General features: G+C 40.0%; 1 protein-coding gene and 1 long non-coding RNA gene across 5 annotated transcripts; one reads left to right on the forward strand and one right to left on the reverse strand.

The window, feature by feature from the left end:
* Positions 1 to 485: 485 nt before the first annotated feature.
* On the reverse strand, positions 486 to 23,531 carry ghrb (growth hormone receptor b). 4 transcript variants are annotated; one of them, XM_029709484.1, is made up of 10 exons: positions 23,240 to 23,531; positions 13,092 to 13,184; positions 12,678 to 12,767; positions 8,228 to 8,369; positions 7,847 to 8,013; positions 6,956 to 7,134; positions 2,237 to 2,381; positions 2,034 to 2,124; positions 1,849 to 1,918; positions 773 to 1,681 (listed from the first exon to the last, which is right to left on the reverse strand). In XM_029709484.1, exons 3-10 carry the CDS (start codon positions 12,754 to 12,756, stop codon positions 773 to 775), a joined length of 1,782 nt encoding a protein of 593 aa, XP_029565344.1. In that variant the 5' UTR covers positions 12,757 to 12,767; positions 13,092 to 13,184; positions 23,240 to 23,531. The 4 variants fall into 4 exon arrangements, with proteins under 4 accessions (XP_029565346.1, XP_029565344.1, XP_029565345.1 ...); XM_029709485.1 differs by having other exon boundaries at positions 13,096 to 13,184; positions 23,240 to 23,524; XM_029709486.1 differs by lacking the exon at positions 13,092 to 13,184 and having other exon boundaries at positions 486 to 1,681; positions 23,240 to 23,526.
* LOC115159611 (uncharacterized) lies at positions 8,342 to 15,550 on the forward strand. The gene is made up of 3 exons (XR_003868917.1): positions 8,342 to 8,396; positions 9,382 to 9,465; positions 15,492 to 15,550. It is a non-coding gene; the product is annotated as an uncharacterized LOC115159611 (long non-coding RNA).
* Positions 23,532 to 23,706: the final 175 nt, after the last annotated feature.

A 23,706-nucleotide genomic window follows, 5' to 3' on the forward strand; every position in this document is an offset into this window, starting at 1 on the left:
GATCTCCAGAAGGATGATCTGACATTTGATAGTCCCCTTTTTGTAAGTGGTAGCCTACAACATAGTAAGCAAAATTATTTTTTCTTGTTTTAATAATCACACATTTTTTATATATGCAAAATAACAGCAAACATTCAGTAAGCACAATGACCTACTATTTTAGACTTGTTGAAAAGCCACAGTCAATCAGCAGAACACATATGGTAGATTCCCACTTGGTCACCAAATACTTCCCTCTTGACACAATATTGAGATCTATAAATACTTTTCATAGTTGTAAAGACCAATTATTGGGATTACTGTAAACAACATTATCAACAACAACACGAAGTTAAGTATTTTTCCTTGTGCTGGCATTTAAAGTCACATGTAGGTGATGTTCTTCAAAATATATTTTTTTATTTCACATTCATAATATGTGAAGAGGTTCATATGGCCAGTTCTTGTGAGAGACCATAATTCCTTCTTGTCCTTTCCCTATTTCCTTTGTTCACTAAGTTTTTGTTTAAGTTTTTGCAGACAGGTGTGGCACCTTGAAGAACAGACCCCTCTCCTGTACTCACCATCCATCTTACCAAACCTCAAAATGTCTACAGCTGCATGTTGGGAGAAGGAACGGGAAGAGGGGGGGCAGGCAGGGACCCCCTCTCATTTTTGTAGGTATGACATTTGGGACCCTACTCTTTTGCGTTTAGTCACTCAGGCACTGAATTCCTATGCCCATCTGATCTGTGTCCAATCACAAATGACTGGCATAGTCCCTACACCTCTGTTATGGTGTAATGTTGCCCAGTAGGTCAGGGGTCAGGTACCCCTCTGGTGTAGGTGTGGGCAGGGGAAGCTTGGTTAGAACTGGCTGGGGTGCTGGTGTGGGTCCAGGCTTCAGAAGGAGGCTGTTCTTCCTGTCTACTCCCTCCACCATGGTGTAGGCAGAGACAGGGGGCAGTGGGGAGACAGGAGAGGCAGGTGGAATGGGGGGCATTTCAGCCTCAAAGTACAGGCTCTGGTACTCCCCGAAGGGCTGTCCCTGCACAAGACTACTGTCCTCCGTTGAAGCAGGCTGGCTGGCTCTCACAGTGGGGAGTCTGGCACTCAACTTCCCAGCATCTAACTCTGAGGTGTAGCCTCCCACATCAGCATTCACCACCAGCAGCTGGAACTCTTTCCTCTTCTTTTCTTTCTCCTTTTCCTTCTCATCCTTCTCTGCATTCTCCTCCACCTTCCTCTGCTCCTCAGGTGTCAGCAGCACTTCACCAGTTAGTCTCACCTCATTCACCTGGGTGTAGAGGTCCTCCCTGCCAGGGGCGGCCCAGGGAGAATCCTCAGTGGTGGGGGTCTGGACTGGGGAGCTGGCCTTAGTGCTGGCCAGGCAAGAGGGCTCCAGGGCGCAGCTGGTGTTGGAGAGGAGGGAGTGGAAGGGGGAGGCCTCTGGGTCAGGCAGATCAGGGTCACAGCAGCTGGCCCGGCCCGAGTCATCATCCCTGAAGCCAATGGTGATAGGGGGACAGTCTGAGGAGGCACAGTGGTCCATCAAGCACTGGGTGTCCAGCACAGTCAGCCTGTTGTTGGGATCCTCCATGTCCAGCTCGATGAACTCCACCCAGGGGTCGTCGCTGTACAGCTCTGGCCTCAAGTCAGGGATGCCGCCCAGGATGGAGGTCAGCTCAGCCAACTTACCTTTCTATGGTAAACGACAGATAATACCTCAGAGTTAGTTTAAAGGGGCAACATACACTTATTACAACCTTGCTGGTAATTCATATTGCCTCCCCATAAAACTCTAGTGGCAATGGTTTTAATGGTACAAGTAAAGAATTCTAGGTATTTTTCATTGTGTTAAGTTAATACCTTAAGAAGCTCTGGGTCGATGCCTTTGATTTTGGGACCAGGAATTGGAGGCAGGAGAATCACCATCAACCTTGAAGAAAGATAGCGGAAGCGTTATTAAAAGACATGTAGCATTAGACTTTCACATTTTTATGAAGAGGTTTGGTATTTTAAGACAAAGTGAAAGGTAAAAGTGAGTTTCTTACTTCTGTTGCTGGGAATAGACTACCAGCATTAGGATGACTGCCAAACCCAAAGCAGCAAAGACAAGCAGGACAGTAACTGGAAGTCTCGACTCTGAGCACATATGAATATATAGAAAGCAATTAATACGATTCAAAACAGACATCATACGTATTATAACAGCAAACATTTTATATGACAGTATTTAAAAACAATACGGTAGTACCTTTAGTAGGGATGTGTATGAATATGGAGTCGCTGAATTCCCCAAAGTTACGGGATGCTAGCGTCTTGCACCTCACCCTGACCTCATTATCTGTGTTGGTGCGCAGCCCGTATAGCGATCGCTGCATTCCCTTTTCAAGGTCCACCTAGGGTTGCAGTCAAAACAGAGAGGTTTCACACCAGTTAGTTAGTAAATATCACCCACACAATAGGAGGAAACATAACTTACACCTGCAGGATTAATGATTTGGTTTAAGGGACACACTACTTAGAGTTTAACTGAGGATATGTCACCTTGAGAAATATATAATGTCATATAAAGACATGAATCAACTTAAAAGCAATAGAGCCTTGGTATGTCACCTTGGTAAATTACCCCCAAGATTCATGTTCCCTTGCATGGAAGGAGTTAACGTGAAAGAGGGAGAATGAGAGGGCAGACTGCCCTTGGAAAGAGGCAGTTTGTTCGAAATTACAACGTGGGAGGAGGCATAAGTCTTTTGATTATTAGGTCATTTTATTATTCACTGAAATGATCTTAAAATAATGCAGTAAATCTATTTATTTATTATTTATTTTATTTTAACAACACCACACCAGTCATCCAACAGACTCCCATTCAGAGCGACACACAGAAGCATCCAGGGTCAATGCCTTGCTCAAGGGCACGTCGACAGATCTCCCACAAGGCCCCCCCAAACATAACGGGGGCGCAAACCCTCCAAGATCCCCCCACAGTTCCCCATAGCTGTCCCTCAACCATCTGAGAACCCTCCCACAGTCATCCCCCCCAATAATTGTATTTTATTTTTTAAATAAAAAAATAGAAAATAAAATAATACAAAATAAAATGAATTCCGCCCCCCTAAGAATGCCCCAATGTACCAACAACCAAGAAAATGAACTCATGAGAAAAAAGAAAAATACAAAATAAAACAGAAAACAACAATGCAAAAAAACAAAGGACATCAACGATAATTAAAATCATAACAGCAATGCCAACTGTATATGTTTGAGTGCATGTCTGGCACTATTTACATATGTGTGTGTCCGTGTATGTGTGCATTTGAATGAGAGTTTATGTATATGCATGTGTATAAACACCTGCACGGCATCAGCCTCAGGCAAACTGGAATTAGCTGTAAAAACACTGCCCCTCAGTGTCATTCAAACTGACCTTTTATTATTATTATGTTTTATTTTGACTTTATTTTTTATACTTGTTATATCTTTGACCATCATTCTATCTCCCGCCCAGCAACTCCACTCCCACTTGTCTCCAATTCCACATCCAAACCCTCAGCTTCCTTCAGCCCATCCCATGTAGTGCGTATAGACTTAATATTCATGATGATAATTGTAATCCATATTGTATCACCATCATAGTTGCATCATAATTACCTTTAACATCATTGAAAAACACATCCCAGCATTTCCATAGCAATTGACGTTTCACATGATCATGAAGGAGACCTTGCATTACTATAGAGACGGCTTCACTCTATAGTAATGCAATCCTGTACAATATGTTATTTTTCCCCAATGTCCCTATTCTGATATCTTCCCCTTGCTTGTTGCAAACATATATAAACATGTAGACAAAGACACAGAAAAGAGAGAAACAAGAAACAAATTCAATTATAGAACAGTTCTCGACAATAGAGAGAGGTGAGAGAGGGAGAGAAGAGAAAAGAGAGAAAGCGAGAGTGAGAAGAGAGAGAGAGAGCAAGTGTGTATGTGTATTGTTGGGTTCTGAGAATAGGAAATATACTTATTCATGTCACTGATGGAGTGCTGAGGGTTAGAGGGTCTACACCAGAAGTTAATGGTTATAGGAGGAAGGTATATAATGTGTGCAACTAAGCTTGGAATGTGTTGAGTGCAGGGAAGCGATTACATGTGGCAGGAATTGATAAGGGGAGAGAGCCATGGATTAGTGATGGAGGGGGTTGACGTCAGGTCAAGTCACCTTAAGGGAGAAATCCAATTTTATGGCCCGTATCACTAGTGTCCTGCCTAGCAGTAAAGAACGATGTTTGTACAGATGGTTAGGAGGAGACTCAGCCTATGAGGAACGGTGAAATAATAGTGCTTGTGTGAAAATGTTTGTTTTTTTGTCTGAATGCAGCTGTATTGATACTCTGGGCATAATAAACCTGGTTAAGCTTTCATAAATGTCCGTTGAGTTTTTTACTCTGAGAATTAGAACCTAACAGTATATATTAGTCCATATGTGTAAGTGAACATGTAATTGAGTACGTGTGTTCATATCCACTTTATAGTGTTCAGATATTTTTACCATTCCCATACTTTCTTTTGTTCGTAACCTGAAGTCCCTGTAGAATTTAGTACAGCCATGGTGTTATGGAGCTGTCTCGGAATAGCTGTCCATCTATAAAGAGTTTGTCCACAATGAGAAAGGCACGCTTACCCCTCTCTCTCTGTTGCCTCTGTACAGGATACAGTCTTTTGCGACGTTTGTTTATCTCACGTGGAAATTGGTTATTGAGACCGAATTTGGTCCCTTTAACCTGTTTGGGATAGGGGGCAGTATTTTCACGGCCGGATAAAAAACGTACCCGATTTAATCTGGTTACTACTCCTGCCCAGAAACTAGAATATGCATATAATTAGTAGATTTGGATAGAAAACACTCTAAAGTTTCTAAAACTGTTTGAATGGTGTCTGTGAGTATAACAGAACTCATATGGCCGGCCAAAACCTGAGAAGATTCCATACAGGAAGTGCCCTGTCTGACAATTTGTTCTCCTTCTGTGGCATCTCTATCAAAAATACAGCATCTCTGCTGTATCGTGACATTTTCTAAGGCTTCGGCTCTCAGAAGGCGCCAGAAAGTGGAATGACGTCTCTGCAGTCTCTGGGCGAAAAACAGCAGGAGTTTTTGTGAGTGGTCAGGCAGGGAACAATGACACTGGAGATGCGCGTCCACGAGACGACTCCATTTTTTTCTTTCAGTCTTTGAATGAATACAACGTCGCCCGGTTGGAATATTATCGCTATTTTACGAGAAAAATAGCATAAAAATTGATTTTAAACAGCGTTTGACATGCTTCGAAGTACGGTAATGGAATATTTTGACATTTTTTTGTCACTAAATGCGCTCGCGCGTCACCCTTCGGATAGTGACTTGAACACACGAACAAAACGGAGGTATTTTAATATAACTATGGATTATTTGGAACCAAAACAAAATTTGTTGTTGAAGTCCTGGGAGTGCATTCTGACGAAGAACAGCAAAGGTAATCCAATTTTTCTTATAGTAAATCTGAGTTTGGTGAGGGCCAAACTTGGTGGGTGTCAAATTAGCTAGCCATGATGGCCGGGCTATGTACTCAGAATATTGCAAAATGTGCTTTCGCCGAAAAGCTATTTTAAAATCTGACACCGCGATTGCATAAAGGAGTTCTGTATCTATAATTCTTAAAATAATTGTTATGTCAACGTTTATTATTATTTTGTCAACGTTTATCGTGAGTAATTTAGTAAATTCACCGGAAGTTTGCGGTGGGTATGCTAGTTCTGAACATCACATGCTAACGTAAAAAGCTGTTTTTTGATATAAATATGAACTTGATTGAACAAAACATGCATGTATTGTATAACATAATGTCCTAGGAGTGTCATCTGATGAAGATCATCAAAGGTTAGTGCTGCATTTAGCTGTGGTTTTGGTTTTTGAGCTCCAAGTCTGTGTACTCGGTGGAAAGCCACCTTGTTTACAGTCTCTAGAGGAAATTTCAAGGCGGATTGCATGAATTCTCTGATCGCGCCCTCTGGATTATTGGATGCGTCCTCAGGAATACCAGAAAAGATTAGAATATCACGCATTCTACGACTTTGTATGTCTAGCAGCGACTCCTTCATCACCCTGTTTTCCCTGAGTAGACAATCCCTTTTAGAATCGTGGATTTTTACCTTGGCTGTGAGTGCCTTGTTCTCTCCTTGGAGCGTGAGAATTTCCCTCTGGCTAAACTCCAAACTCCCCCTCAGGCCTAATACCTCCTCACACAACTTTTCCAGTGTTGCATGGATTCCAGCCAGAACACTAGCCTCTACTTCAATGGTAAGTCAATCGTTCGTGTCTGTAGATGAATCTGTTTTTCTTTTTTTTGTCGGGTTAGAGTTCTTTTGTGAGGTAGTCGGATCTTTCCATGATGGAGTATGTTGTTCCTCCATACCGCAAAGCTGTTGGTAATTGTCGATTACCCTCAGGATCTCCTTAGTATCCAGGTCGGCTCATTACTGCAAGCAGTTGTTTTTCAAAAGTTTTTCAAAATGTGTCTTTCCCACGACGATGGCTGGTGTCTGTAGTACAGACACCTAGCACTGTTGTTTGGTTAGAGGTGTTTCCTAGCTGTTATAAGCTAAATGCATCATGGAATACACGCAAAAACAAATGCAGTAAACCTTAGTCAGGTCAAAATAATCTGGACCGCACAGTCTCAGTAGGTACTGTATGTCCAGAGAAAGGTTTATATGAACACTGGAACATGGAATTTAATCTTTATAGCCCATGTAAAGATTCTGAAATGACCCAATGATCTGCAACAGTCTGACCGAGAGTCCTCATGGAAGGGGTATAGGTGGTGCAAGGAGTTTTCCTGGTCTAATCACAGAGTCAGGATGAACTCCTAACCCAGCCCTATGCATAAAGGCCAGGGCTAGGAGTTTTCCCCTGTTCTAGGGTGTGTAGACTCACCGTCCTCCACAGTGTTGAGTTGACCTCGCGGTACTGCACCTCGTACTGCAGCGTCATCCAGCCCATCGACACGTCTGCAGAGTGTGGCGGTTCCCAGCTCAACATGATATCAAAGTGGCTCCCGGTTAGACCCACATTCAGCAGGGTCCAGTTCAGCGCTATTGGAGGGTCTGGTTCCACTGGAACACATTTAAAACCACATTAGGGTCACCACTTGAAATGCTGAATGGCACATCAAAAATGTAGTATATCTAGTGCAGAAAACATTAAGAACACCTGATCTTTCCATGACATAGACTGACCAGGTGAATCCAGGTGAAAGCTAGGAGCCCTTATTGATGTCACTTGTTAAATCCACTTCAATCAGTGTAGATGAAGGGCAGGAGACAGGTTAAAGAAGGAATTTTTCAGCCTTGAGACAATTTAGACATGATTGTGTATGTGTGCCATTCCGAGGGTGAATGGGCAAGACAAAATATTTAAGTGTGTTTGATGGTAGGTGGCAGGCGCACCGGTTTGAGTGTGTCAAGAGCGGCAATGCTGCCGAGTGTTCACGCTCAACAGTTTCCCGTGTGTATCAAGAATGGTCCACCACCCAAAGGACATCCAGCCAACTTGACACAACTGTGGGAAGCATTGGAGTCAACATGGGCCAACCTTCCTGTGGAACGGTTTTTTTGGGGGGGGGGGGAGGGGGGTGTTCTTAATGTTTGGTGTATAAAATTCAGTATTTCCACATTTCAATTTCCAATGATAAAAAAGTGATTAGGGTTTAAAATATGGGAGATGTGTGGAGGCAGACAGAGGACAAACAGGTGAGTAGTAGGGTAGCTATAGGTAGCTATGAATGGAGGAATGACTGTTGTTTAGGAATACGGGGGCCAGGCTAACCGATGTCTTCTACAGTGAAGATGACCTCGTCATAGAGAATGTCCTGATCGCCAGAGCGGAGCTGGACACTATAGGTCATCCAGACCTTCGTGTAGCTTTCATTGAAGAAGCACTCATCTGTCCTGTCAGCGTAGCGAGGACATTCACCCCACTCCTTGGGAGATATGCTGCAGGCATGGGGAGACAACATAGGGGTTTTAATACTGCGCTGATGGCAGGAAAGACTGACATCATTTAGATAAGAGGGAGAGACTCACATACAGTTAAGAACTACAAATTATTTCAGAAGAAAAACTATTTGGCTATCAAATATTTAATTAATTTAATTTCAGCCCCAGGATGTTTATCTCTCCCTTACTTAGGGAATATTTTTTCTCTCACTTCTTATCATTAATGTAGTAGAATATCCGCAGGTCTCTGGGTTCTGTGAGGTTCTGGAATACTCCGACATTCCATCTGCAGCGGAACGTGTTCATGTCATGGGAGACACAGCCAGTGATCTGGGGGCGGATCTGGGACAGGGCTGAGAGGGAGGGAGCGAGAGAAAGAGGTAAGCACACACATTCTATATAGACTTTCAAAAAAGTCAAAACTCAAACTTAAACATGAACACACACCCAGTCTAGTCTACCTATCTATGCCTGTTGCTGAGACCATTTACAGGGCTAAGTTGCTGTTCAAGTGTAAGACAAACAGAGCGTAACATAACTCCTCTGAGTGGCGTAGCCGCATGGCGGACAGCTACGTTTTCCTGGAAGTATCCGCATACCTCTTTAAATCTGTCAGCCAGACTTTACCGCCCACAGGAATTTCGGGGAAAACCCTGCCGTCATCTGTTCTCAGAACTGCACTTACATAGTACACTGGATCTGCCGTCATCTGTTCTCAGAACTGCACTTACATTGTACACTGCATCTGCCGTCATCTGTTCTCAGAACTGCACTTACACAGTACACGGCATGAAAACTACACTCATAGTAAGTGTTCAGAGATCTGCTGTATCTGCAGGAAAATGACAGCTGGCAATAAAATAGTGCAACTGGAAGTATTTTCTCCGAAGCCAATTACTACTACACCTGAAACGCTGTAATATGATGCTTATTACCTTCTGCTCCTAGGGGTCAATAAAGGACACTATAAATAAGCTGTAGGAAAGATAAATGATCATTCCTATCTTGTTTATGACAGCAATATGACATATCAGGCGAGCGCTGTCCTGGTCTGGCTGTACTATAGTACATGATTATATGAATGTGTTCCCAGAGAGAGGGGAGCTTTAGGTAAACACTACTATTTGTTCATAGCCCTGAAGAGGCACTTAGGTCCTGTAGTAATTAGTACCATCTCTCATAATGTGCCACATCAACACCGCTGAGAGGGACAGCACAATAGCAGGTAGAATGGCTCTGGCGCCTAGGGAGATTCACAGCTGTGTGGCTCTTCTGAGGAGTGATGCATACCACTGGCTTGGTTAGCAGCTCATCAGGGTGGCCAAAGGTTAAAAATAACTTGTTTACCAGATCCTTTTCTACCAGGAACTTCCTCGGAATGAAAAGGGAAAATCAATCCAACACTTGGCAACGCTCAAGTTTCCCGTGACTGATGAGGATTCAGGACAGGTAGGTGTGTGTGTGTGTGTGTGCAGTGCAGTGCACAAATTGTGACTCTACATCGTCTACATCCAGACTCCCCATTTTAACTTAATATTTTCAGAATATAAATATGCACGTGTATGTGAGTACTTGTGAATGTTCTTGAATGTGCACGTGAGTAAGTGCAGTTTGCTTAGTGTCTGCCAAGTTTAGGTCATTTGTTTCCACACCATGTGCACAGCAGATATCACCGGCTCCAACAGGACGTTGAAGCTCAAATTTCAAACAGACCTTTCCAAGAAAACAAGGGTAAAATATAATTTTGGGCTCCAGTTATTCTAGTGTTCCAGTCGCTGGAAGGTGAACTCTTTTACAAAATGTCCCCCACTTCTGATACAGAATGTCCTCTACTATCTCGTAAATTAGCCTACTCATCTCTCACATTAGGACTGAAAATTCAAAACATTCATTATGACTTTAATGAAAGGGAAATAGAGGGTTGTGTTTGATTGGCTGCTGTGTAATAGGAGGAATGGAGGGAGGAGGAAATGGGTGTTTAATCAAGGGGTTTCTAAATGCATAAAGTAATTCTCTGTAGAGTACACATAATGATGAGCGCTAGCACTGGATGATTTATAGCAGGGGTGTCACTCATTCCATGAAGGGCCTAGAGCAGAAACGGGCCTGTGGGCCGTTTCTGACCCGCTGGGCACTTCAATCCAACCCGCAAGACATTATTACTATTATTTTTTTTAAATTTAACATTTTCTTTTACCCCTTTTTTCTCCCCAATTTCATGGTATCCAATTGGTAGTTACAGTCTTGTCCCATCACTGCAACTCCCGTACGTACTCGGGAGAGGCAAAGGTCGAGAGCCCTGCGTCCCCCGAAACACGACCCAGCCAAGCCGCACTGCTTCTTGACACAATGCCCGCTTAACCCGGAAGCCAGCCACACCAATGTGTCGGAGGAAACACCATACACCTCGCGACCGTGTAAGCGCCCGGCTCGCCACAAGAGTCGCTAGAGTGTGATGGGACAAGGAAATCTCGGCCTGCCAAACCCTCTCCTAACCCGGATGATGCTGGGCCAATTGTGTGCCACCTAATGGGTCTCCCAGTCACAGACAACTGTGACACAGCCTGGGATCAAACCCGGGTCTGTAGTGACGCCTCAACCACTGCGATGCAGTGCCTTAGACCGCTGCGCAACTTGGGAGGCCCCAGCAAATTGATTTTAACAAACAATTGGTCCCCCCAAAAATGTGTCCCTCCATTGAATTTCATTTCATAATCCTGATGTAGCCCTCCAGGTGAGGGGAGTTGCTTACTAATTAGTGACCTTAATTAATCAACCAAGTACAAGGGAGGAGCGAAAACCCGCAGACTCTCGGCCCTCCATGGAATTTTGACACGAAGTTTGACACGTGCTTTATAGAGTCTAATTCACTATTTTCTCTCTCCGATGTGCATCACTGACGTATGTCAGATACACATACACAATTATACAGATGAAAGGGATGGTGCTATTGCCTTACCAACCTCTCAATGTTGTTTCTTCTCATTTGGAGCAACTTGTGTATTAAAACACCCTGCGCATTAAAACACCCATTTCCTCCCTCCATCTCTCCTATTACACAGCAGCCGAACAAATACAACCTTCTCCTTCCCTTTGATTAAAGTCAGGATGAATGTTTTGACTTTTCAGTCCTACTGTCAGAGAGTAATTCACAAGATAGTGTTTAAAAATATATATGTACCTAACATAAATGTACATCGAGTCTTTACCTATTCTGTTTGTTCCAGAAATAAAAAGCAATTACATATGCAAAGTAAACATTTTCCCACTTATGGTAGAGAAAAGCTTACGTGACGGACAGCTGGTGTTATATATAGTAGCTACTTAAGTAGACACTTTAAAGCAATAGCTGCAACCAAGGTTGTCCCCTTCAACTGAACATCTTTAAAGCTCTGTGAGGAAAAAAATTGGTTTACTCCAGCGTGGGAAGCATTGAAAATGTGTATTTTCTGTCTGTGTGCGTGAGCTGGCAGTGTCCCCTCCTCCTGCACTGTTCTATGTCCATCTGTTTCACTCAGACAGTAACCTTTTTGGCTGGGTACTGCTGATTCTCAGAAAAAAAAGTAGTATATTTTTTTGCTGGGAGCTCAAACCCTTTCACCCATTCTGACAGAGTGTAAAGTACCACTTACTGGAAACAGAATAACTCTGTCAAAGCACCACTGCCAAAGCTCATAAAAATCTGAAACAAAAGAGACTTATGGTAGAGTGAAAGCTTCTATTCAATCCGTCAGCGCTAAAGAGTTATATAACGTGTATAATGTTGCATAACATGAAGAAACACTTAGGAGAAGTGTGACTTCATCATAAAGGACTGAACCACCTAGGAATAGAACTTCCTGCACTCAAACTTTGTACATTACAACGCTGCATCTGTTGAGAGGGGGAGTCTGAATACAGTTTCCCTCAGTGCACCACTCACTGCTCCCACACTGCCCCCTCCAGAATTCCTGGAAATCCTGTTCCTAGGAAGAACTTGATATGTGCCCATGCATGCATGCTTATTTAGAGCACGTGTTCTAAGAGATTGTATTAGTCTGTATAATACAATACACAGTGCCATTGCATTATCATAAAGCATATTACAGAGTTTTCACAAATAACCATTATATTTCATTTTTTATGTAACATTTAAACCAGAGTGTGTAATGAGATCATTCATATTGTATATCAGTGATCTATTCCTCTAAGAGTTAACTTAAATGTGTGCCACGCAGTTAAAGTGTGATGATACCTCCTGGTGTGTACCCATAGTGTGATGATACCCCCATGGTGTGTACCAATAACCTGTACCCATAGTGTAATGATACCCCCTGGTGTGTACCCATAACGTGTAACCATAGTGTGATGATACCCCCTGGTGTGTACCCATAACGTGTAACCATAGTGTGATGATACCCCCTGGTGTGTACCCATAACGTGTAACCATAGTGTGATGATACCCCCTGGTGTGTACCCATAACGTGTAACCATAGTGTGATGATACCTCCTGGTGTGTACCCATAACGTGTACCCATAGAGTATATCATCCTGCACTACATAGTGTACATACTATACTGTCCTTAGTAGGAATTCTACATGCAAAGGAAGTACTTGACTTCTAGTCCTGTGAAAGGAAAGCCCTTCTAGTTTGGTCTGGTTCATCATTGATCAAAAGGTACCTTGTTTAGAGGTGGGCGGCTCCTGTGATAAAACTGCAAGGATGAGGAGGCAGATGAAGAGAATGTGGGAGGTTGCCATGATGTTCGACCCTAGACAAACATGACAGGAGAGTTATTGAGTTATATGAGTTATTTCACTCCACTAAACCATAACCCTAAAACTGACCTGTTGCCATTAAGTAGGGTGCGCTACCCGCTAAACGTATCTGTACTCCCATACCCTTATATAAGTCCAGTCTGGAAATTAGGGAGAGATGTTTAATTATAGAAGAATGATTCACTTTTTCAATGCAAGTTAAGGATACTTTAGTTATCACTTTTCAAATTAGATTTATTAACTACAAAAAGGGAATAAAAATAGATTAATCAGATATCAAATTATATATACAGTACCAGTCAAAAGTTTGGACACACCTACTTATTGTCACGGTTGTCGTATGGATTGGACCAAAACGCAGCGGGAATATGTATTCTCATCTTCTTTTTATTTTGAAGAAGGAGAAACAACTAAATACGTATACAAAAAAAGAACAAAACGAAACAGTCCTGTCAGGTGCAACAAACACTAAACAAGGAACATAACCCAACAAACCCCGAAACACTCTAAACAAACACCCCTCTTAAAACAGAACATAGCCCAACAAACCCCGAAACACTCTAAACAAACACACCCCTGCCACGTCCTGACCAAACTACAATAACAAATAACCCCTTATACTGGTCAGGACGTGACACTTATTCAAGGGTTTTTCTTCATTTTTACGATGTTTTACAAAGTAGAATAAGAGTGAAGACATCAAAACTATGAAATAACACATGGAATCATGTAGTAACCAAAAAAGTGTTAAACAAATCAAAATATATTTTATATTTGAGATTTTTCAAAGTTGCTACCCTTTGCCTTGAAGATAGATTTGCACACTCTTGACATTCTCACAACAAGCTTCATGAGGTAGTCACTTGGAATGCATTTCAATTAATAGATGTGCCTTGTTAAAAGTTCATTTGTGGAATTTCTTTCCTTCTTAATGCGTTTGAGCCAATCAGTTGTGTTGTGACAAGGTAGGGGTGGTATACAGAAGATTGCTCTATTTGGTAAAAGACCAAGTCCATATTATGGCAAGAACAGCTCAAATAAGCAAAGAGAAATGACAGTCCCTCATTACTTTCAGACATGAAGGTCAGTCAATCCGGAAAATGTCAAGAACTTTGAAAGTTTCTTTAAGTGCAGCTGCAAAAACCATCAAGAGCTATGATGAAACTGGCTCTCATGGGGACCGCCACAGGAAAGGAAGAACCAGAGTTACCTCAGCAGCATAAGTTCATTAGAGTTAACTGCACCTCAGACTATAGCCCAAATAAATGCTTCACAGAGTTCTAGTAACAGACACATCTCAACATCAACTGTTCAGAGGAGACTGCTTGAATCAGGCCTACATTGTCGAATTGTTGCAATGAAACCACTACTAACGGACACCAATAAAAAAAAGACTTGCTTGGGCCAAGAAACACCAGCAATGGAGGAAATCTGTCCTTTGGTCTGTGGAGTCCAAATTTTGGTTCCAACCGCCGTGTCTTTGCGAGACAAATAGTGGTGAATGGATGATCTCCGCATGTGTGGTTCCCACCGTGAAGAATGGAGGAGGAGGTGTGATGGTGCTTTGCTGGTGACACTGTCTGTGATTTATTTAGAATTCAAGGAACACTTATCCAACATGGCTACCACAGCATTCTGCAGCGATATGCCATCCCATCTGGTTTGCGCTTAGGGGACTATCATTTGTTTTTCAACAGCACAATGACCCAAAACACACCTCCAGGCTGTGTAAGGGCTATTTGACCAAGAAGGAGACCAACAAGTGCTCAGCATATGTGGAAACTTCTTCAAGATGGTTGTAAAAGCATTCCTCATGAAGCTGGTTGAGAGAATGCCAAGAGTGTGCAAAGCTGTCATCAAGGCAAAGGTTGGCTACTTTGAAGAATCTCAAATATTAAATATGTTTTTGATTTGTTGGACTCTTTTTTGGTTACTACATGATTCCATAGAAAATAGTAAAAATTAAGAAAAACCCTTGAGTAGATGTGTCCAAACTTTTGACTGGTACTGTATGTATATATATATATATATATATATATATATATATTTATATACATGCCACAAATATATATATATATATATATATACATTATATATATATATATATATATATATATATATATATATATATGTATATATATATATTTGTGGCATGTATATAAAATGTGTGTAGTATGTACATGTAAAAACAAAAGAAAAAGCTGTAAAAACAAAGCTTATTTTTAATTCATATTCTACTTACTTTTGAAGCACATCTCCTGAAGAAGATATACATTTGTATTTCTGTGCCACCAAATGTTTGCATATACTGGTAAAGTTACCAGGTTGTTAGTAGGGCAGCACGATATGAGCAAAAAATCTAAGCATGATTTTTCAACTAAAGATCTTGATTTGACTTGAGATCGAGATCAAAACATTTCGGTGAACTGTTTGAATCATAGAAATAGAATATTAGAGCTAACGTTTGCTTTGCCCTAGGTAGTGCATTGAGCTAAATGGCATTTAGTTAGCCAGTTAGCTAGTTAGCGATTAGCAATAGTGATTATCACTGGCTGTAACACTGTAGTTAGCTTACTCTAGTAACACTTTAATCATTCTATTGCATTGCAAACTAATGGAGTTTATGTAATTACACAAGAGGAATAAGAAGGGACTGTTCATAAAAAAAGAGAGTGGCTATCATGAAATGTAATTTCATTAAATTCCATATTTCACAGGTACAAAAAATGAAAGCGAAATGGACATCACTGGGGCCAAGCTTCCTGCCATCCAGGACCTATATAATAGGCGGTGTCAGAGGAAAGCCCATAACATTTTCAGAGACTCCAGTCACCCAAGTCATAGACTGTTTTTTCTGCTACTACACGGCAAGCTGTACCGGAGCGCCAAGTCTAGGACCAAAAGGCTCCTTAACAGCTTCTTCCCCCAAGCCATAAGACTGCTGAACAATTAATCAAATGGCCACCAGACTATTACATTGACCCCCCCACCACTTGTTTTGTACGCTGCTGCTACTCGCTGTTTATTATCTATGCATAGTCACTTCACCCCTACCTACATGTACAAATTACCTCAACTAACCTGTACCCCTGCACACTGACTCGGTACCGGCACCCGTTGTACATAGCCTCGTTATTGTTATGTTATTGTGTTACTTGTTATTTAAAATATATATATTTTCATAACTCTTCTTGAACTGCACTGTTGGTTAAGGGCTTGTAAGTAAGCATTTCACAGTAAGGTCTACACTTGTTGTATTTGGCGCATTTGACAAATCAAATTTGGTTTGATTTCTTAAGTCTGTGGCAGACTTAACTCCTAAAGAACACAAAAAACATGAAGTACTGGGAGGGGGAATGGGATGTGCTGGAGCTGGGCAGTGGTGGGAAGTTAATGATTAATTTGTTGTTCTTAATGCTTCAGATGGTTAACATGATTCAAAATGATATTTTTTTCTCTTGATGAAGTACCGTTTGCTCATTTGCTCATTACTGTAATGTGGTCTGTCGCCCGAAATGCATCATCAATGATAAAATATTCCTAGAATAATATGACAGAAAACGAAATATTTGAGCTTTGCATAAAATGTGTAATGTGCTGTTTATATTTATGTACTTTTTTATATTAATAATAGTTTAAAACATACACTGCTCAAAAAATAAAGGGAACACTTAAACAACACAATGTAACTCCCAAGTCAATCACACTTCTGTGAAATCAAACTGTCCACTTAGGAAGCAACTCTGATTGACAATACATTTCACATGCTGTTGTGCAAATGGAATAGACAACAGGTGGAAATTATAGGCAATTAGCAAGACACCCCCAATAAAGGAGTGCTTCTGCAGGTGGTGATGAAAGCAGGTTCACACTGAGCACATGTGACAGACGTGACAGAGTCTGGAGACGCCGTGGAGAACATTCTGCTGCCTGCAACATCCTCCAGCATGACCGGTTTAGCGGTGGGTCAGTCATGGTGTGGGGTGGCATTTCTTTGGGAGGCCGCACAGCCCTCCATGTGCTCGCCAGAGGTAGCCTGACTGCCATTAGGTACCGAGATGAGATCCTCAGACCCCTTGTGAGACCATATGCTGGTGCGGTTGGCCCTGGGTTCCTCCTAATGCAAGACAATGCTAGACCTCATGTGGCTGGAGTGTGTCAGCAGTTCCTGCAAGAGGAAGGCATTGATGCTATGGACTGGCCCGCCCATTCCCCAGACCTGAATCCAATTGAGCACATCTGGGACATCATGTCTCGCTCCATCCATCAACACCACGTTGCACCACAGACTGTCCAGGAGTTGGCGGATGCTTTAGTCCAGGTCTGGGAGGAGATCCCTCAGGAGACCATCCGCCACCTCATCAGGAGCATGCCCGGGCATTGTAGGGAGGTCATACAGGCACGTGGAGGCCACACACACCACTGAGCCTCATTTTGACTTGTTTTAAGGACATTACATCAAAGTTGGATCAGCCTGTAGTGTGGTTTTCCACTTTAATTTTGAGTGGGACTCCAAATCCAGACCTCCATGGGTTGATAAATTGGATTTCCATTGATTATTTTTGTGTGATTTTGTTGTCAGCACAGTCAACTATGTAAAGAAAAAAGTATTTAATAAGATTATTTCATTCATTCAGATCTAGGATGTTATTTTAGTGTTCCCTTTATTTTATTGAGCAGTGTATATGGTTCAAAGACATATAAGGTTTTCAAAGTAGAAAAAAATAAAACAGCAATTCCCTAAATTCCCTAAAAAAATCCCTAAATAGCTTTTTTATGTTCATTGGAGTGTTACCTATGCCCTTATATTAGTTATATTCAATAATAAAGCCAATAATTCATTTTTATTGTGATTCGTATGAATGTGCCCCAGTAAAATGTCATTCAGTATAACACTGTTTTTTTATGTCATTTTATGCCTATTTATCATACTCACAAGGTTATATATTCAGGCTTAGACTGGCAGAAATATAACTACCCAGAAAAAATGACATTATTTTATTTTGAATACCACATAGTTGATGTGTCACGGGTACAACTCCAAATTTGTTGAATGTTTTTTACAAAAACTTCCTGCCTTACACTGAAAAAAATGCTAAAATCTATGAAAATATCTTTCACTTCTTCCTTTGAGATTTGTTTTTGTCTCTCTGAGTCAACAAAACAAAGATATTGTATTTTAATATAAAATACTGGTGTTATACTGTATGACAATATTTTGTTACCCTGAATGACACATATCACTAAGGCCCACAAATATTGATTAAATGTGATTCCTTCAGCAATAACAATAATGAGTTTCCTTCAGTGGATACTGGAGTTAAGTTCATCACCACTTTCATTTATTTGATTTTTTTCACGGCCCCTCCTCTGATTTAATCTCAATTTTTCCCTCTTTTTTTCAGCATCAGATTGTGTCATTGTATGGATCGGTGGATGATCAGGTTGACATCCTTCTTTCTTCTCTGATAGCTAAAAAACGAAAATGTAATAGTTAAGACACTGGCACAGAATAGGATTCACATCCATTAAATGAAAATACAATGAAAATACTTAATCAAAGCTAAAAAGTTAAATCAACTCCCTCTCCTTCTCTCTCCCAAACATGTTTTGTTACTATTTCATTTCTAATGTTAATAATAATCCCGTTACTATAATTTGAGCCTGCAGCAACACTTTACGTTGCATTAAGTTGCATTATTATACGATTATTACATGATAGTTAATGTTGTAATTATACATTGTTACACTGTAACTGGTAAATGTCTATTTAATGCAGGTACACAAAGGCAATTTCAAGATACCTACACAAAATAGCTACATAAAATGCCCATCAAACTACTTCAAATCAAACTTGTACATTCTCGATTTTTCATATAGTGCCCCAAATGTGAAGCAGCTATTAACTAATATAATTCATAATTCCATTTTTATCCATAATTGTGTGCGTGTGTAATATTATATAAATTAATATAATCCATCAGTTATACCTTAACTGCAGTGCAATTAAACATTAACTACAATGCAAAAGTGCAACTTAATGTTAAGTATTATCCACCCAGCTTTATATCCTATTACATCCTATTCTGTTGCTGACAGTAGCATGAAACCATGAAAACAATACCTTGCTTTTTTTCTGGCTAGTCTTTCCTCCCTAGCAACTGGATCTGCATTAATCTTTTGTCTGTGCCGTGCAGCCCTCTTCTTATTAGACAACGACATATACAGTATAAAGATAATATGCCTTGAAATACCTTAAAATACCATAGAATTATTTAAAATTATAATATTTCGTATTCATACAAGTAAATATGAATTGCATGATTAGATGTTGTAACTAGTGAAACTAGTGAAAACATGGGATAACAAAGCTACTGTCATTCAGCATAACGGGTGACATTGTGGTATACCATGAAACTTTTGTTGTGCTGAAGGACAAAAGCATGATACTGAAGGATGGATTTCATACATTACAAATATTTAACAGGCAGTTCCTTGGCCACCTATATAAAGTAATGACCTTGACCTATAAAGATTATCCTTACTTTTCATATTTAATATATAGCTTTTTATAAAATAATAACATTAAAAGTATATTTTCCGTGTTGTACTGAAGGACATGCGTTTTCGTCACAAAGGTTACTAGATGGTGAAAAGGTGAAATCATCAAATATTTCAGAGATTTACTCACCTCATCACATTGATAGAGGGTCTTCAATGGGTCTTCTTTGTGATTATCATGTGATGATTACCATCATGTGATATGCTTTAAAAATGCTTTATACCTTTGTTATACCATGGGTGTTCATTTATATTTTTAAGATGAATTTCTACATTATAAAATCACTTTTTTCATTAGAATTTTAACCCGGACAGTTACACTGAAGGATATTTTGACACTTTAGAGCTCAATAACTCCCTTAATTTAATAGTTTGCAACACAAATATTTCTGGGTCAAAAGAAGGGTAAGAGTGGAGTGATTTAATATTATATTTATACATATTTATCTTTTTATGTTAAATGAATGGCCTTCGGACACCAAAATTACACGCCTCGTCTTTGACCCATATAATAAACAAAATCCAGGTTATGAACATGCCACACATTACAGTAATGAGATAACTTATTAAAATCAAAATATACTTCAAATCAAAATGTCATATTTTTTTTAATTCAATATTGTTGTAATAACTCTCCTGTATTTTAGGCAATTAAAACAAAGGAGCAACATTTTCCCATTGCTATATATATATTTTTTTTACTTTACTAGTGTTACGGTAATGAGATTTTCTTGTGCATGGTCATGGAAAATGTGTAAAAATCATTAAATCTGAACAATTAAGATTATTAATTTAACAAACAATTTGAGATGGTATTTCATCCATTACAAAATAAAATAAAAAATGTCTTTGTCTGTTAAAAAATGTACCAAAAGTAATACCACGTTTGTGAGAATCACCGAACTGCTCTCCCACTATATACAGTAAATGAGTTGCGAAAAATAAAAAGGGTGGGGGGGTCAAATCTTTCTTGCGCATTCCACCTGATAGTAAGTGTGAAAAATAAACAGAGGAGTATCTCTTATACAAGTGTTTAAGTTATACAAATTACACAATAATTCAAACAAAATTATTAAAAATGATGTCCACTTTGTTCATTATTCCTGGTTTTCCTGGGGGGAATTGAGTTTGACTGTTCGGCCACATTATGAAACCTGACAAAGTCAACAGTCCACTGCTGAACATGACATTCATTCTGCAGTCAACAACTCTGGGCTGGGTTGTGTCCAGCATTTATGAAATCAATCCCTCCTACATCCTGGCCCCATTCCAGTTATTTTCCCCTCTCTATGAAAAATATAGGCGGGTCGTTCCACCAATTCAGTGCTTTTGAAAAGTGTAACTTGGTAAAAAAAAGTTTGATTTCACCCAATTATAGTATTCTGTCGTAAAGAGCACATGTTCAACTTCATAAAAAACACACTTTCCCATCTCAAGAGGTTAAATAGAAAAAATGACTATAGTAAGTGCCTATTAGGCGCCAAATAAAGTACATGGTTGTCCGTAACAGGGTTGATGATTTCATTTTAAATCATCAATGAATCCCCTTGTGACAGGGAGAATGGAAGCTTGTTGTGTGCAATAGGGAGGGGTAATTTAATGAAAGCTTTACAAAAAAAACTTAAAAAATTTCGAGACATTTCTTTTGCAAGTCTTTCTTCATTTTAAAGATTTATTTAATTCTCCATGTGCTCTATATTAAAGGGCACTTCATTTAATATAACATGCTTTTAAAATGCAATATTGGTGCACAAATCTGTTGTGGGGCAAGCCAGCAGAGCGTTGTGCCATGATTGGCTCAGTGTTCTGTCACTTATGGGGACACTACATCACCGCCAAGTCTAAGGGTAGAGCTAGAAAATTCAAGTTTCTTGGGTACTGCCATAGAGTTATATTAGAAGTGCCCATCCAAGAAGGCTCATGATCATTAGCCACAGATAAAAGGACGTCAAATCACATTATATCTACAGTAGCTTTGATTGGATTGATCATGTCAACATCATACTTTCAAAATCTTAGCTAGCAGTCATCATCATGAATCAAGTCAACAATCTACTGGCAAATCCTTTTTAATCCTTGTCATATGAAGAGAAATATTGAAGAGAAATTATAGATAAAACGTATCAGTGCTCATCAGCCATTGGACATAAACATTACACAGCAAGTTGGAAATCGCAAATTCAACAATGTAGTTTGGAAGGAATCAGAGGCTAACTGCAAGCATTGCAAAGCAATCATTAGCCTGCTGTTCAGTGGAGTGGCTGTGTGGTCCCACATCTAAGATGAAGGGTCTCTTTTCCTAGTTTAAAATGATAAACATTCAACATTGGCCATGCTGTAAATGAAGCATGATATGTGCTCGGAACTTGGAACTGCAAAATCTGACTTTAGTTAGTTCAAGACAACTGGGAACTCGGGAAAAACAAGCTCCAACTGGGAAAATACGTTTTGAACTTTCACCAACTCGGAATTGTAAATTCGGAACTTGGGCCTCTTTTTCTAGAGCTATGACCTGAAGATCACTGACGCCATCATGATTCAACGTTTTTTTTCTTCGAGTTCCAAGTTGTCTTCAAAGCACCATAAATCCAGAGAGTGCCAGACTTTGATGACAAGTTTGATGACAAAATTTCCCCACGAAGGACCGCCACGAGCCACCTTCCTGTTCAAGTGAGCGCAGCACAACAAGGTGAGTCCAAAAATGTATTGTATGCTGCTGCATAAATGATGTAATATATGTATACTGTAAATAAGAAAGTAATATTAAGTGTATGTTGTGTAGTAAGCTGTTAGTAGCGCATGTGGCTCACCCTAATAATTTGGTCAATTTTCACCTCTTAATTTCACCTACTGTTCTGATTTGGTGGTGCACATGTAGCCTATAACCTGTTTTTGAGAAATGTAATCATCGAATATTGTAAGAGCTTTCATTGTCTGCTTCATATGCCCCCTTTATTTATCCTACGGTTCTGACTTGGTGTACAGGGAGAACACTGCAAGAACGGCCCATGTTCTGAATTCTGTTGCTGTACATTTCAAAAGTGCTGAACAAATAGTTATATTGACAACATCCGTCCTGGCTCGCTCATTAATGTCTTAATCGAAATTACGGATTTCCTCTTATCCACTCATTGTCCCCTTATGACATAGTTTGTACACCTCAATTGTCAGTAGAAACCACATTTGTTTAAGCAAGTCAGCCAGTAAGAGGCCGAATTAACTGTTTTGCTGCCAGACAAGGCTCTGCTGATAGCCAGGTGTAGCAGTGTTAAGGTATTGGGACTGCTGTTGGGACAGCTTTACTGTATGTAGGCCCTAACAGTTTGTGGGCACCGTTTGTCACCGTTATAGTGCAATTAATGTATTGTTTAGTGTTGTGTAGTGGCTTTGCTGGCATGCACCCCATGTTTTTTTGTTGTTGTTGACTCACCAAGATTTACATGCTAAAATCGCCACTGAGCTACACTAAAGGAGATGGTAAAATCTGTTCAAAGGGGGAGAAGACATTTCAGTAGAAAAGTAATTATTTCAGTCCAAAGTGTGTATTTGATTACCAGTGTTTAAATGTATACGTATTCGTATATTTTAGTATGTTTAAGATGGCATTTCTTATTTCATTAATACATACATATTTGAGGAAGCATTGTCGTTTAGACAGATTGTTGAAGAAGATATAAACAAACATCATATTCTTAATTTTATATGAGGACAGTCATGTGTTTTAGACTTTAAAATATACAAAGTGACTTTAAATCTTTAAAATATTTCAATTAAATCTCCCCATACACACACAAATTAACCGAAAGTGGGCATATGCAGTAGACTAGATTGAATAAACTTCTTCGAACAACAAAATACTGCATACTACCTAACCCTGGTTTTAATATCTATGCAAACTACTCACCGTATCAGCAAGTTGTAAATCGCTGTTGTTTTCTTCAAAGGCGAAACGCTCGTCTCGGCTGAAGACGGGAATACTGCATTTGGTAGACCACAACCAAAAACGTTCATGGCTTTTAAGAAAAACACAATTTAAACGTGGCCATATTCGACATATGTAATGTTGAGAACAGGTTGCAACTTGTAGCAAGACACATAGCTTTTTCTGTCTTGAACAGAGATTCTAAAAATCTCTGGCAGGCAGCTGCTTTTTTTTAGTGTGGACTGCCTTGGATGGTGGGGGATGTCTGGTCGTCTATCCTAGGCGCGCTCAAGCTGCCAGAGCCAACATGAAAGCGCCACCTGCTGGTAAATATTTGATATAACATACACGACGACAAATAGTTATTTACACATTTAATCACTAAAATTACATAGCCTACAGTTCAGACGTGAATAAAAACCTTTGTCATAGCTTCATCAGGTGATTAA

The sequence above is a fragment of the Salmo trutta genome, chromosome 23 (assembly GCF_901001165.1).
Source record: "Salmo trutta chromosome 23, fSalTru1.1, whole genome shotgun sequence".
Lineage (NCBI taxonomy): Eukaryota > Metazoa > Chordata > Actinopteri > Salmoniformes > Salmonidae > Salmo > Salmo trutta.